This window comes from Seriola lalandi, unplaced genomic scaffold (assembly GCF_002814215.2).
Source record: "Seriola lalandi dorsalis isolate HSWRI2012SDOR001 ecotype SW California unplaced genomic scaffold, Sedor1 jcf7180002054574, whole genome shotgun sequence".
Classification (NCBI taxonomy): Eukaryota; Metazoa; Chordata; class Actinopteri; order Carangiformes; family Carangidae; genus Seriola; species Seriola lalandi.
This window is the reverse complement of record NW_019525127.1, coordinates 225,866-241,357: the sequence shown is the minus strand read 5'-3', so window position 1 is coordinate 241,357 and position 15,492 is coordinate 225,866. Positions and strand designations below refer to the sequence as shown.

The 15,492-nt window shown below is 39.4% G+C and overlaps 2 protein-coding genes across 2 annotated transcripts; both read right to left on the bottom strand.

Annotated features, from left to right (window-relative positions):
* Nucleotides 1–620: 620 nt before the first annotated feature.
* arpc1a (actin related protein 2/3 complex, subunit 1A) lies at nucleotides 621–7,426 on the bottom strand. Its single transcript, XM_023417447.2, has 11 exons — nucleotides 7,132–7,426; nucleotides 6,363–6,456; nucleotides 5,949–6,053; nucleotides 5,218–5,440; nucleotides 4,440–4,547; nucleotides 4,227–4,330; nucleotides 4,001–4,109; nucleotides 3,180–3,255; nucleotides 2,890–3,083; nucleotides 1,625–1,715; nucleotides 621–1,530 (listed from the first exon to the last, which is right to left on the bottom strand). Exons 2-11 carry the CDS (start codon nucleotides 6,424–6,426, stop codon nucleotides 1,492–1,494), a joined length of 1,113 nt encoding a protein of 370 aa, XP_023273215.1. The 5' UTR covers nucleotides 6,427–6,456; nucleotides 7,132–7,426; the 3' UTR covers nucleotides 621–1,491.
* A 1,709-nt stretch (nucleotides 7,427–9,135) lies between these two features.
* On the bottom strand, nucleotides 9,136–14,531 carry LOC111663261 (excitatory amino acid transporter 3-like). Its single transcript, XM_087176952.1, has 13 exons — nucleotides 14,459–14,531; nucleotides 13,000–13,140; nucleotides 12,560–12,649; nucleotides 12,231–12,345; nucleotides 11,842–11,884; nucleotides 11,685–11,747; nucleotides 11,390–11,571; nucleotides 10,975–11,085; nucleotides 10,768–10,890; nucleotides 10,370–10,561; nucleotides 9,683–9,817; nucleotides 9,460–9,573; nucleotides 9,136–9,223 (listed from the first exon to the last, which is right to left on the bottom strand). Exons 1-13 carry the CDS (start codon nucleotides 14,529–14,531, stop codon nucleotides 9,136–9,138), a joined length of 1,470 nt encoding a protein of 489 aa, XP_087033078.1.
* Nucleotides 14,532–15,492: the final 961 nt, after the last annotated feature.

Genomic DNA, 15,492 nt, shown 5'->3' with positions numbered 1-15,492 from the left:
CCTTACCCTTGTCAGATAAATAAAAAACCACTAAAGGGTTTCTTCTTCAGCTACGTCCTTGTATGCGCATGTGAAGCGACTCTGTAATTGCACACTGCACAATAAGGTCTATGAAGTCATTTTAAATTGCTGTTAAAGGTTACTGTGTTCAGTTTTAACCATTTGTAGTTCTATTGGTCCCTGTTTGGTTTTTGTATTTTTCTGCTTAACAGTACCATGCAAAGTAAATGTGGTATTAACTCACTCAGAGGCAGGGAAGCAGAGAACCGCATGTGCGTAAACATGGATTTAAACATACATGAAAATATCTTTTAAATGGCTTTTCGAAGGTTTTCATGACACACACACGCACAGCACGTTTTTCTGAGAAACACTGAATATAAACATCAACTTTCTTCATTTACAACAAAACCCCACAGGGCACTTTTAATAACTGCCCCAATTGTTTAAGTCATTTGCATCTTCAAACCGTTCTAGCCGAGATACTTCATCTGGGGCTGGAACACCGAGCAGAATACAGCTCACAAATTCCCACATATTACATCCACTCCAGGTGTCTAGTTACTATCCGCCCACTGTGTCAGAGAGGCAAACACAAAGGAAGAGAGCAGTCGAGTGAGTTGTGTACTGTAAATGTTTTTCATCTTTATTTCATGTCTACCTCATGATCAGTTACATAGAAATCCTCCATCTCGTGTGGTTTTAGTTTAGCTGCAGAGCCTAGTGCTGCCCAGCCGTGACTCTGCACAGAGTTTAGACAGCTGCTTTCTCTCTCCACCATCAGATCCTGTACAGCTCTCTACAGCCCAACCAGCAACATGACCTCAGAATATCAATAGACGGGTTCTTATCCAAACGATGACTTCACCTACTGGAGAAGATTTACTATCCACCAGGAAGTAAACAGTCACGCCCTCCGATCTATTAAACGCTGATATTAAGAGATCACGTCGAGGTTAATCTGAGGTGAAATACAGTCTGATTTTTGGATAAAACGCACCTTTTAGTGTTCAACTTTTGGTACAGGAGGTTAGAGAACATAAAAACACACATTTCACATCACGTTTAATACGTGTCAGAGGACCTTCCCACTTTGACACCTGGTTAACCTTCATTTAAAAACAAACAAACAAACAAACAAAAAATTAACAGTGATGTCACACGTCAGCTCAGTGTGTGTGTGTGTGTGTGTAGTGTAGTATAGTGTAGTGTAATGTGTATTGTATTGTAGAATAGTGTAGTGTATGCTTGTTCATGTGTTGTAGTGTGCAAGTGTGTGTGAGAGTGTAAGCACACACCCACAAGAGTGTGTTATGGTCTGATCAGTGCTTCAGCAGACACTCGATAAGGTGGTCAGTTATGTATGTTACTGGCTGCGTCGCAGGAGAGGGAGGGGAGTGGAGGTGGAAAGGGGAAGGAGGGGTGAGGACTGTGAGGGCGAGGGGAGAGAAGTGAGGCCGCAGCGTCTCTTCATTCATTCACAAGATTTCTTCACATGATGCGGAGACCCTGGATAGAAGCTTCTAGACTCTGAGGAGGTAAACGCAGAAAAATACATGGGAGTTAGAGCTGAGGGATCTGGGAAAACAAAGCTCTAAAGAAGACAGCTCATGTGTGCATTTACCTTGAAGTCCCAAATGGTCATTGCTCCATCGATGCCTGTGGTGCAGAACTTGCGACATTCCCTTTTGTCTCCCTCATAGATAGACACTTGGCTAAGGAACAAAAACGTAGAAACATATTAACAAGTTTTAAAGAGGTGATAAAATTGAAAAGCATAATGATGCATTTCCCTATATTGCCACGATGAGAGGGTGATGTAAGGACGAAGAAGTGGTCCTTAATGGAAATACATTTATTAGCTATTTGCTGACAGGTAGATGCTGGTTGCCGAGCCAACCTCAGTGATGAAAAGCCTCCAGGAAGTCACAGGGCATGACCAATAAATAAAACAGCACACAAGCTGTCATAAACCCACATCGAGATATAACATGTAAATTAACGAGCTTTACACCGTGTCTACACAGGAGGCGCAGCATGAGCAGCATGTTAGCAGAGCACCTGCAGCTTCAGTGCTTCAGGCACAGTATTTAGTAGTAGGTCACCTACACTGTGACAGCGCCCAGAGCCCGAGAAGAAAATAGAAGAACATAAACTTGAAGCGTAAAAAAATATGCTGCAGTCTGCGTTTATGAACATGTGTTATGAGCATGAATAAAACACGTAAAGTGTGAACAACTGGACTGATCAAAACAGTGAACCTGTTCTGTCACAGGCGTGTAACATGGTGACTGAAAAACATGGCTGAAACACTTTCTGTGTGGACGTGTCATTACAAGTGCTGGGGGGTGGATTTTGTCACCTTTGGAGATCACCAGGCTAGCTGTTCCCCACTGGTTCCAATCTTTAGGCTAAGCTAACGAGCTGCTAACTGTAGCTTTGGACATGAAAGGGATATTGGTCTCCTCAATGTCTTGCAGAAAAAGTGAATAATCTTATTTTCCAAAATGTTAAAAAAATTTAAAAAAAAATACTACCGAGACTACAGCCACAAAAATGGCAGTAAAGTTGACTTATTTCATATTTTTCCATTATGAATTAAATTTTTTTTGTTGTGGACATCCAGTAGAAGCCTATACTAACGTTTGTAGAAAATTGTAATGGTTCAAAAGCCCTTCCATTTGCTATGTACACAAAGCTTAAACATCACCATTCATCTCTATACTGTGATCACACATTCTGACTAAATTGGAAAAGAAATAAACCAACAATGAAATTCAAATCAAAATCTTAAAATGCCTACATTCTGCAAGCATCTAAACGTTAAATAAAAACTTAAAAATGAGCCTTAAAATGAATTCCTGCCATTCTTGATGGCGTGTGACCTACGTGATGCTGTTCTGGTGCAGTGTGTCCAGGGCAGTGTTGCGGTCCTCGGTGGTGGCTCTCTTGTCCATGTTCCTGAAGCGCTCCATGGCAGAGATGTTCCTCTGGATACTCTGCTTGGGGAGGTCGAGCTTTGACACAAATGTCAGCGTTCCACCGTCGTCGCAACGGAACAGCATGGGGCAACAGTCGTGGCCCTGATGGCAGAGACGACACATTTAAAGTGGAAACTCTTCTTTACATTTGAGCATTAAAAATATATTGACAGTGCACATTGAAGGTGTTATTCTTACCGCAGCTACTAGACTGTTCTCTGAAACAAAAATGACACTGAGGAGAGGAAGGTACTCCGTCTTCAGCTGTGAGGGACTTAACACAAACACACAAATTAACTAAAGATTTAACAGGCAGCATACTACCAACGCATTCAAAACCGTTGTGCTGTTATAAAAATTAGGACGATTTTATTACAAAAAAACAAAATAAAAGGCATTCTGATTTGAGTGCTGCAGTGTGTGCAGGTTTCCAGCCAGAACATGTTAAAATCTTTGCTGAGGGTCAATCACCGCCCCCTCAGTTCATGTCACCTGCAATTTGCTGTCAACAGCCCATCATTATGAAGTCTAGCCTTGGATGCGGTTCACCTAGTGTCTACCTTTCTCACAGTTTTGGCGCATTCAACGGATGATCAGATTACAATTCATGGCTTACGTACAGTAGCCAATAATATGATAGATAAAGATAAATTCCTCATGTAGTGAACGAAATAACAAATAATCCAGTGAATAGTTTGCTTTTTTAATGTGATGGATTGCTTTTTGATGAAAGCGTGGGAGAATTGAACTCTTTACTCTTTTTTTTGGATACACCTCAACTCATCTGTTACTGGAAAAGAGTTATCTTTGTATTTTATCTCCTTTCCTGTTGTTAGTGGCTTTCAGAACAAAAGGCATCCTTCATTACAACCCCAGTTTGGTATGGACAGATACAGACAGTGAAACTACTTGTATCTTAACATGATTCAAATTATTTCTAGATTAATTGTGATAATTAATCTGAGAATAACTGTAACCGAGCTGTAAATGAGTCCCTATATGCACAGAAAAAAATATACCTGGCAGTCTTAGAGCTGTCCACCACAGTGACAGTGCTGTCATGGCTGACCCAGGCCAGGCGGTTACCAGAGGCTGAGAAAGAGACAGAGTGGACCCAACCCCCTCCACCTAACAAACACAATGTGCAAAAAAAAAAAGAAGGCAGATCTGGTTTAGTTTAAAGTGTTGCTGCAAGTCATATGCAAGAGGATTTTTTACTATACATGTGAAGACAGAGATACAGACCTGCTCCTCCGAATTCTGCTAGCACAGCCCCAAATGGCATCTTGCTGCCCCAGGGTGTGGGGCCTGGTTTCTCTTCCACCTCCTTAATGTAGGCTGAGAACACCCTAGAGGCCGGGGGGGGGGGGGGGGGGGTTAGCAGGTTTCAATCATTTAATTTTCATCTTTTTTTTTTTTTTTTTAAAAGACTACCCATTGCTCGCTTATGAATTTTACCTGCATTTGAAGTCACAGGATCCAGCAGCCAGCAGGACATTGTTGGGATGCCAGTCCAGACTGAGGATGGTGGAGCGGATAGGCTTCTTGATGTGCTTGCTCACCCACCTGAAGCACAAGGGGAATCATTCATTCATTTTTTTTTATGTGGAATATAAAAACTTCAGCAGGTTGAGCTAAATAATATGCAACTTGTGCATAGTGACTGCACACTTAGTGAGTGTAGCACAGGAAAACTGGACTGTTTGTTTTATTGATCATTCTGAAATTCCATGTGTGATATATCAAGCATTTTATTATGATGTCTGACAAACCCTGACCTTCAGTTAAACAGAACACATCCATGTAACCAAAAATACAACGAAGAAGAAGAAGAAGCAGGCAGCCCTGCCACAGACAGACAGAGTATACTCCTACACATGGAAAACTACATCTGGAAAATATGTAGCAATGAACACAGTGAACCAGAGCAGAGTGGCCCAGTGCTGGGAAAAAATTTCTTTTGACCTTGTTAATGGATCATTACCATCAGTTGGCTGTACAGTACTTCGATTTTAAACCAGCATCCACAAACTGTGTCCCAAGTAAAAAACAATACATTTTAACTGTAATATTGATCTAAAAAAAAAAAGTGAAAACACACTATATGTTAAGGTGCAAGGATGGCTGAATAATACTCTTCATCACAATATTTAGCAAAAATAATCAGAAATACTAATCTGACCATAACAGATACATTTACAAAATGTCACAGTTGTACTAATTATCCCGGACTTACCAGTCATTCTCAGACTCAAAGTAGCAGACAGAGATGAGTCGAGCCCCACTGCCGACTGCAAACTTATTCTCCAGTGGAGACCACTTGACGAAGGTGGCAGCTCGGTTGATCCTGAGGATGACCAGTGTGGGCTTCCATACCCCCTCCTTCTGGGACCACACGTAGGCATTACGGTCTGCTCCGCATGTCACTATACGATCACTTTTGGGAGCCCAGTCAATACCTACACCACAGCCAAAGAGACAAAGATAATTTAGTGCTGCAAAGACAAGATGACTGGCATAAAATTAAACACCGATTATTTTGATAATCAATAAATCATTTTACAAGCAAAAATGCCAAACATTTGCTGGTTCTAGCTTCTCAAATGTGAAGATTTATCACTTTTTCTTTGCCATTTATAACAATATGTCGATTTTTATTTTTCACAATATTCTGACATTATACAGACAAACCAGTTACTTGATTAATTGGATCCCTAATCCAACTGACTGACGAAACAATCGTGAAGAAGTGGATTATGATGGCACAGTCTTGAGTTGAGACATGTTCTGCGCAGTCAAATCATTCAGCATCATGTATGTGTATCAAGTGTGTCTCAACTTGTGTAAATGAAAGTAGTTTTGTTTGTGGCTTAGTCATAGGAACACAGACATGGATTGAGACATTACACTGATTAGCTAAAAAATAGTTTGTTTTGTAAATGTAAATAAAGCAGTCTGACTAAATACCTGTTATGTGTCCATTGTGCTCCTTCAGCTCATGGGTCTTGACCCACTGGTTGCCACTCTTCTTGTAGATATGAACTTCATGGTTATTAGGACTGATGGCAATTTCTGCAAAACAATGTGAAAACAGCGGCTTAACACAATGCAGGGACAGATAACAAACAAGCTAGACCAGTTCCTGGTATTTGTCAAATACCAAGCTGGACGACTCAGTGGAAAAGCCAAAAAATGCTGCAAACAAAAACCACAGCCACAGTATTATTTCCCTTAGCTGAAATTGCTGTGCTACTCACATCAATATGTACAATATTTAAATGTCATTAATGACATGATCTGTTGTCTGTTACAAATACTTCAACTGGTGTGTGGGGGACGAGTTGGCACATTCAAAGGAAGGAGGAGATAGTTGAGCCTTACGTGTCCTGTCGCGGTTCCATGCGTGGCAGGTGATGGGCTCCAGCAGAAACTGATGAAGGGACATCTTGTCTGGGTGTGGTCCTTAAGTGGAACTCTGCGAAATCACACAACAAAACTTAGTTTAGCAACCAGCGACATAAACAATGAGCGAACAGCTGGGCTGAACTTTGCCTCTCTCAGCGTTAAATCTCCACGGACAGCGAATATAACAAGTCTGTTTTATTACCTCTAAAATGGGACAACTGGTGAACTGTTAACTTTATTGCAACGTTACTCGGAGCTGTGTTAGCCTGGTTACATCATATAAACCTAGTCAAAACACTGAGAGGCTGCTGCTACTACTAGCCTATGTTAACGTTAGCTTTAATAATATTACTAAGCTAATATTAGCCAGATAACTTTGACCAAAGTCTCACTTTTAAGACACTTCTATGGATTGAGGTTGACTTAGTAAGCTAGCTACTATAATATTGCCATGATTAGGTTTGTAGCTTTACTCCGTAAACCGTTAACATCACCAAAACATTACTAACGTTACTAGCAGGTTAAGCGATTTGCTGGCTAACAGTTCACCGGTGTGAGATAAGACAGGCCTGGCAGCCAGATTGGTCATTTTGATAAATGTGTTATCGTGCTGCTATTCACATGTTCACCGAAAGGCCTCCCTCCTCCATATCAGACCCCGGTTTTTCCATTGAGGAGATGCCTTTACTCCCGATGATAGCAACACCGTTAGCCGTACATTCCCCTAGCCCGCATGCTAACTCACCCCGTCAGTCCGGTTCTCCGTGTGTGCAGTCTCGCTAGCCGGCGAGCTAAGTTACGCTAGCTGGGGAAGGTTAGATCAGGAGTGGACCTGAATTCGCGGACTCTGGTCAGTCGACACGAATTCGTCCAGGAATGTTGAGGGAATGTCAAGACGGCCAGCAGGATACGACCGGAAGCATCCGGTAGCGAAGTCGGCAGCAAAACCCGTGGATGCCTGGCTGACAGCTAGCTTAGCATCATCACGCTAGCTGATACATTCAACTGAATAACCTCGTTCACGTCGAAGTCTCTCACACAAACTACGACGGGGGTGAAAGGGCTCCTCTAGTGGTTCAAGTAGAAACACACAAACTGGTCTAACCGGTTACAAAACACCACCATCTAGTGCATAGATTGGACAAGCAAAATCCAGCAGGGCAGTGACTGTACCACACCATAGTGCCAGTCTTGTATGTACTGACATTACAAGGAAAGAGTCATTCCTAGGTTCCTGAGCAAGGCTGGATTACCAGCGAGCAAAGAGGCCCCCCAGAGCCCCAGGTTTACTCTAATAGCTATAAAAATTTGAGTAATAGCCAAGAAAATGAATTAGAAATGTGCACCACTAAAGTACAAACCAGGCTAGGTGGAGTCCTCCATACTCTGTCAGACAGAAGGAAAGAAACTGAAAAATTCATTTGACTGCAGTTGGAGCTCCTGGACCTGAGTCTGCCTGAATACATGCTGCAGAGATGTTTCCCTTCTCTGTGCATAAGTGAGATCTGCCTAGCTCTGCATATGCTGTATATGTATTTTGGATTTTCCTCTTTACTTTTCTCAGAAGCAAGTGTAATTTCACTGCATATTTAACATTTGGTGAGAAATCAGTACCTATGTACCTTTTCTTGACGTAACAAGATTAAATGTTTTTGTTTCTTCAGCTGACAACAGCACTGTCTGCTGCACCCTGAGGCCCTGGAAATCATGAATATGGATATAAATCCTAAAAATATAATGGTCATGGATCACAGGCACCAACCACTACAAGTCAAACTCATTGAATTTTGTCTTGCTCGCAAGGTGTCTGCTGCTGTTTCAGGTTCATGTGTGCAGGCTCTGTGATTCAGGTATGTACAGGCTGAAAGCTAGCTTCAATCACATATTCTCTGACACATGACAGCTTCAAAAATGTAATTTAACCTCTGTCGCTGTTCTGTCTTATATGATTTGTGATTTGGCCAATTGATATTTCTTTAAAGGACAAATTGTGCATCCTGATGGTCTGTAAACATGCCTCAACTAAAATAGAAATGGAAGAATAATTTCCGTCTCTGACACACTGCTTCACACCATGATGCAAATCAAATCAAATCACATCACATCTCCTGTTAACCAATGGAAATATGCATTACAGTCAACTAGTTTGCTTTTTCCTGGCATTTATTAAGAAACAAGGAGTCCATTCAAAAACTATTATACACCCATGCCATTACAATTATGTCTACAAAACACAAAATGAACCAAATTAACAAAGCACTACCATTAGGCTTATTCAAAGGAGCATTTTCTTAGGTGCAAATATGTGACAGCAAACAAATGAAATAGTGATAAATCAAACAGACAGTAATAATAGTTATTTTTGGTAGTTGAAAATTCTTTTAAGGTTAATTCTAATGTTTATGCTAATGTTGCACAAATTAAAAATACACAAACACAAAAGGAGATAGATTTGATTCCAAATAATTCCAAGTTCACAAATAATTACCAATAAGCTTATTTAAAAGTACACTGAAAACATCAAAATGTAATCAAAACTATTTTTTGGCACTTGAACATTCTTTTCATGCTACTAATGCACAAAATATAATACAAAATAATGTGATAACAAATACATGAAATGCCAAATAAAAAGGACTGAGTACATATTTGGCACTTGAGGATTGTTTCCAAAGTCAGCTTTGTTCATGCTGTTGATACTCGGACCCTGTGTTGGATGAGTTGAGGTTACAGGTTACACATGCCCCGTCTACTGCTGCTGTCTTGGAGCCGTTGGCTTTTCGCAGTGTCCAGGGACCAAGCTACTGCTGGGATGGATCTGGACCTGGAGGTCCTCACTATCAGAGAAACTATGGTGTCCAGCTTCTGAGTGACACATAGAGAGAAATCAGAATATTTTCATTTTCCATATCTTTGATATATGATGAATGTGAGTAGCTGTGAGCAGGGAGCACAGGCTTCTCCTGCTCTACTCACATATTGATTATCTGCCATTAAACACAATGTGCCTTGTACATTTATCTGTGTATTGGGTTAAAATGAACCACACAAAAAGACCTGCTAAAATTTTTACCTCCTGTCCTCTTCTAGGTCATCCATTTCTTCCAGTTCCTTTTTTGACAGATGATCAACAAGTGCCACGCCAATACAGTCTCCCATGACATTGACAGCAGCATTGCAGCGATCTCTGAAGGACACAAACTACAGTTAACTATAGAAGCAGAGGTTATCCTCTTCACAACGTGTTGTTTGATATTTGGTGCAGTAATCGTTGCTAAAACACAAGGTAAACTTACAGCAGCCATTCTATAACCATCAAAAGGGAAGCGTCCCTTACAGGAATCCCATTGACTGTCAAAATGAAGAGAGTGGTGACTGTTCCTGTCGCTGGGATCCCTGCTTCTCCCACGCTGGACGCTACTACTGTCACACTGTAGAAAAGACACAGAGCCACATCAGTGATCACCAGAGTGGACTCTTGACTGAACAAAAACATGAAACTGTATGAATTTGGGGACTGGAAACAACACCATAGACTCAAAGGTCCAGCTGCTGGTGGACAAAGCAAAAGCAAAGTAAACCATGAAGCGCAGATATGAATAAAGGTTAATGAGTGAGACTACGGACAGCTACTTCCTGTACACCGACAACGCAATACTGTATATCAGCATCAACTACCTGATCCACTAATACAGTTTTTGTTTTTTGGATAATAGGGGACATTTAAACTCTTAGGTGTTTAAATACACATCAAAATCTGTTAAATCGCTGTATCTGTCTCAAATTGTTCTGACACAAATAACCCTTAAGAAGAATCACGAACTGGGATGCTTGTGCCACTCTAAAAAATACAGTAAAAATAATACAAATCCATAAAACTTAGATATTTTCAATTTCGATTTTAACTGTTACATTTTAAAGAAGAAATGCATTTCTGCTGTACAGAACAGAGAGACAGTGAAAATAACATCATTGTGACTTACCCCAGAGTAAACAACTGGCTCCAGTTCAATTCAATGTGGTTCAGCTGGGCGATGAAAACTGCTGCGACCACTTCATAAAGGGCTGTTCCATCCATGTTAATATTGATCCCAATAGGCAGCATGAAGCGAGTGATTCTTTTGTCAATCATGAGTTCGTGCTCCAAACATCGGAAAGTCAGCGAGACTGCATTGCTTGGAGACACAATGCATTCATTGTTGGTTCTTAAATGTCCATAGATCTTATACACTGGGGTCCCAAAATGGACTCACTCACAATGGACTTATATCAATATTCTCTGTACATCTACTGCATCAATCCAAGTGATACTATTTTTACTACAATATTTACTATATTCATATTTAATGTACTATGTTGAAGACGAAAATAAAGATCCTACCTGCGCGAGATGAGCATGGTCCTCAGTAAGGCAGGAAAAATCCCTTGAATGAAAACGAAGGGACTACGTCTCACGAACAGAAGGTAGACCAGTGGTAGAACTACTACTGCATGGATAGTGAGCCTGAAAAAAAAACAAATAATGCTTATACTGTATCGAATGAAATGGCTTACTGCAACAGTGCTGAAAGAGCAAAGGGGAACATACCCACTAATGACCACTGCCACAAACATCCCGAGTTTGAAGACAGTCTCCCAGTTGTCCGACACTTCAACGACATAGCTTGCAGTCATGAACATCACTCCGATTGGCATGAAGCTGGAAAGGAAACAACAGACTGACAAATTATGGGAGTGTCTCAGTTAAGGGAAAGCTGCTTAACTTGATAACTTTTTAAAAAAACTTTTAGACAGATGAAAGCTACACATGACAACATGAGTCAAAAATAAACCAGTTATGTTTTTGACAGTTTGGGAGATGGAAGAAATAAAATCAGCGTATGATGTGTATGATAGACTATAGGATATTTACTCTCTTTCTTTAAATAATTTAGAAACACTCCACAATTTCTAAATGTAACATCTGACTATACAAATACAAAATACGTGCTGTCTCACCATACCCTATTATCATTCTAACCACACGCTTGGTGGCTTCTTTGAAGGTGTTAATGATATCCACAAGGAGTTTCCCTTCTTCTCCAATCCTTTTGAGGGCCAGTCCAAAAACAATAGAGCACACAATCAGGCCCACAGTATTGCTTCCATCAATATGCTTGCTCACCAGACGCACTTCTGTGGCGTTCTGAAACAAGATGAGAAAGTCACTGAGAACGACAGTCTGACAGCTACTCCATGTATCACTAATTATCACGGTTGAATGTGAACTTGATCATGACAAAAGGGTGAAGTTTTTACCGACTCCAGGGTGGAACCGTCATCAGCTTCTTCAACTTCAAACTCCACCTTCACAGTCTTGTACTAAAGATGAGAGAAAAAAAATCACATCATGAGTATTACCTTGTCTCTGTCAAGAGCTGTACTGCATGTTGCATACCTGAGTAATAATATTTACCTGTTGAAAGCTAGCCAGAAGAAGATTTTGTGGCACCATGTTTCTATAAAGTGTAAAGAAAAAACAAACATAAATACCACCATGAAACTGATGAGTAAAAATATTAGTCAGCTTGTAAATGTTGGCAGATCTAGAAAGAAATGCAGGATAATCTTAAACGTAGTGTGGATTCTAGCCAGATATTAATCCTTTTAGAGCACCTCACATGTGTTATTTCTGCTTAAGAAAGGCATTGATGGATGCAATTCTGAAGGAAGTCTCTGATTAAATGATCCAGCAACCAACTGATCTAAAGACATGCTTAAGTCGAAACTGAAACCTAAACATATAGAGAAATCAGTTCTGGTAGGAATCAGCGTAGATTGTCAGAATTTACACTTCCCTCTCACCTTACTAGATCCAATATGGCATCAGTGGTGGAGAAGATTTCATCATCATCATCATCTTTCTCTTTTCCAGCATTTTTGCTGACCCCAGGCTTCATCATTATTACCAATATTAATCCTACAACACATAGTCCACGGTTGAGGATAGGAAGCAAAGAAACAGGTATAAACTAAATGGTATGGTATAAACTTAAATGATCATTTTCTCACTTAAAGCATAAAAAGATGCTTCAGGTAATATACTTTCACTTACTATGTGTTTGTATGAAGATATATTCATAAAAAAGTGAAACTAACCAAAGTGCATTTTTGATATACAATATTCCTCTTACCGATAGTCACAGACAGAAGAGTGGTCATGACAAAGTATACTAGTGCACGTATGGTGATTTTTCTGGAGGTGCCAGTCAGACTACAAATTCCTATCAAAAATAACAATGAAAGCTGAGTTCTGCAGACTGAAAGTTAGAGGAGCTGTAAAATCACATCACTGTAAGTAATAGTTACATCATTGTAAGGTCATGGAAACTTTAGGCAACACAGTTACTGCATATCTCAAGAATGACAAGTCACATGAGTGTGTTTTAAAACCTATGTGATGGTAATTTTTAAACACATGTAAATGTCAAATTGTGAAACATCGGTGTCAGCAATGTAATCATTATCTATATACATGCTAAATAACCACTATGGTATTTTTTAAATGCTATGTGTATAAAATGCATAGCCTCATGTTACAGCTGACAGTGTGAGAAACAAACTTGAAGCTTACCTGTTATCACACTTGACACAATAAGAGGAACGGTAACCAGCTGAAGCAGGCGTATGAGCAACTCTCCGGGAAAGCCAATGTAGATTTTGTCAGGGGCTGACAGCTCCACGTAGGTCTTCAGAATCATGCCCAGGCCAACACCTTAGACACAACAACACAGAAAAGGGTTTAAAATTGCTAAGAATATGGATGTAAGGTAAAGCAAACCATACACTATGTTTAATGCCCTTTATGTTAGCACTAATAAAGCAAAACATAACAAATTGACAAACACAGGTCTTATCATGAAAATAATATGTAAATAATTTTCAACAAAACAAAGCATTATATTTATGAAATATGGCTCTCAGAAACATAATTATGTACAGGCTGTCACATTATAACATCACAATGAGAAAATCTTGTTATTAAAGTGCACAAATAGATTCCTGAACTAATCACTGCGGTAGTATTGTTCTCTTTCCTATGTAATCTGTGCATACATTTCTACATTCATACAAAGGTTCCTTGTCAGTGCCCAACAAATGGATACATTTACAAACATACAATATGCCTTACACTATAACATCTTTGCACACACAATGACATCCTCATGGCAACATTATGTGACTGTATACTGCTCTTTTGATACCTGCACTACACCACAGGTAAGCAGTATACAGGTATAGTATAGTATAGTATACTAGACTTGAACTGAACTTTCACATCAATGAGCACATGTGAAATTTACATAAATGCATGTGACTCTGACTATATAATGTGGTTGGAAATCAAAACCATTTGGTTCTTGGGTGTTTCAATGTGGCCCGACAGTTAGCGAAATTGCAATGATTAAAACGTCCACTAGGTGACACTGTGTAAACTAGTGAAATTGAGTAACCACTGTTAGAAAGCCATACACAGGATGCAAAAGATGCACCTAAAGCTAAAGTGGTGTCAACAGGAGAAGGTAATTTCCTTTAATGTCTGTACAAACCGTGGCCTCACATCAGTATTTCTCTCTGCTGTGGCTACATGTGGACATTAGCCTTAACTCACTTTAATAAAATGTAGCATTAGCTTGGAGCTGAAGGGGATATTGTCAGTTTTTAGTTAGTTATAACTGGGACATTAACTGCTACCTAGTTTACCATAAACTATTAAATTATTCCTGTCGACTTCTTACTTATCTAATACATTTGCATCTTGATTAACACATTAATCTTTACACCATTTAATTGTATTTCCCCTAAAAATGTCTTTCAAAATAAAACAAATATTGGTTCACTAGCTAGCAAAAAGTGTTTTTGTCAATTAAATGTATTTCACTTCACTATTTCATAACTAACAATGTCGAGACACATGTCCACATCTAGCCAAAGCTTTCCTGTGGTAAATTGAACCTACCATGCTTATGCTAGCTTTTAATAAATCGTTTTAAATTAGCGCAAGTAGGTAGCCTGACATTAGTTGAACTTACCGAGGAAAACGGCGATCAGGCTTGAAATAGTTAGGATATTCCACCTTTGGATGAATCCAGGCTTGTTGTCCATTTTCAAGCTGTCTAAAAGAAAACAAATTAGCTAGCTAACATCACACTTGGCTCGACAGCCAGCCTGATCAAAGTATTTGGCTAAATAGAATTATTCATTTAAACATGACATTTTAAAAATAAGCACGTAGATAAAGCTTGTTGTTATTTTTTGCGTCAATACTCACGATGATAGTCAAAGAAAGTTCAGTAACTGAAAACGTCCTATTTTGTTTAGATGAGCATTTAGTCAGTTGTTGTGTTGTTTTGATTCGTAAGTCAATTGAAGGTTCAAAATATAACGGTATGTCACGTGACCCTCGAACGTAAACATTACGTCAGATCCCCAGCGGCAGTTAAAGGTTCGTGTTTCAGGTGAGATAGAGTCAGGGGTTGGCACGAGTGACAGAGGAAGTGTCCTTTCAATATCTGTAGCTCTTTGAGTACTGTGAAATATTTTGTATATGAAATATTCAGTACTTCTATTCAAAGGCGTAGACACACAAATTATATTAATGTGTCCTGCATAAACAGAATTTGGTGTGATCAGAAGTAGTTTTTTGTCCACATAGTTTGTAAAACATGCATATACCTTGAACAGCCATATATGGCGACTATCAAAAGGCTTTGTGCAAAGTTTTGTCTTCAATAAATTGATCCCTTATCAGTTTGATAGTTTGAGAGCAGCCTCCCTCTAATGTTTCTGCTCACATGTAGTAAAGCCTCATAGAAGAGCATGACCCTTTGTTTTCCTCTGAATTAAGTGTATATTCACTTGTTGTATTAAAATCAAACAAAACTAAATGTCACAGTGGTATATATTATATATATATTATATATATTGTATATATTGTGTACCTTCAGTGAAGGAGAAAGTTAAGAATTGCGTTTTAAAAGCTGACACACAGGAGAAGAGGAGTTGAGAAAATGAATAAATGGAAAACACCATGTTTTAGAAGAGGATGTTATCGTACGACCAACTT

Bases quoted from the DNA above. Each gene is read 5' to 3' on its own strand.
- arpc1a (XM_023417447.2), bottom strand. From the start codon at position 6,426: ATGTCCCTTCATCAGTTTCTGCTGGAGCCCATCACCTGCCACGCATGG. The intron at 4,331-4,439 runs GTAAAATTCATA...CCCGGCCTCTAG, and splicing joins TCCTGTGACTTCAAATGCAG to GGTGTTCTCAGCCTACATTA. The intron at 3,084-3,179 runs GTAAGAATAACA...CTCTGCCATCAG, and splicing joins AGAACAGTCTAGTAGCTGCG to GGCCACGACTGTTGCCCCAT.
- LOC111663261 (XM_087176952.1), bottom strand. From the start codon at position 14,531: ATGGACAACAAGCCTGGATTCATCCAAAGGTGGAATATCCTAACTATT. The intron at 13,141-14,458 runs GTAAGTTCAACT...GTTGTGTCTAAG, and splicing joins CCTGATCGCCGTTTTCCTCG to GTGTTGGCCTGGGCATGATT. The intron at 10,562-10,767 runs GTAGGATCTTTA...TGTGTCTCCAAG, and splicing joins ACCATGCTCATCTCGCGCAG to CAATGCAGTCTCGCTGACTT.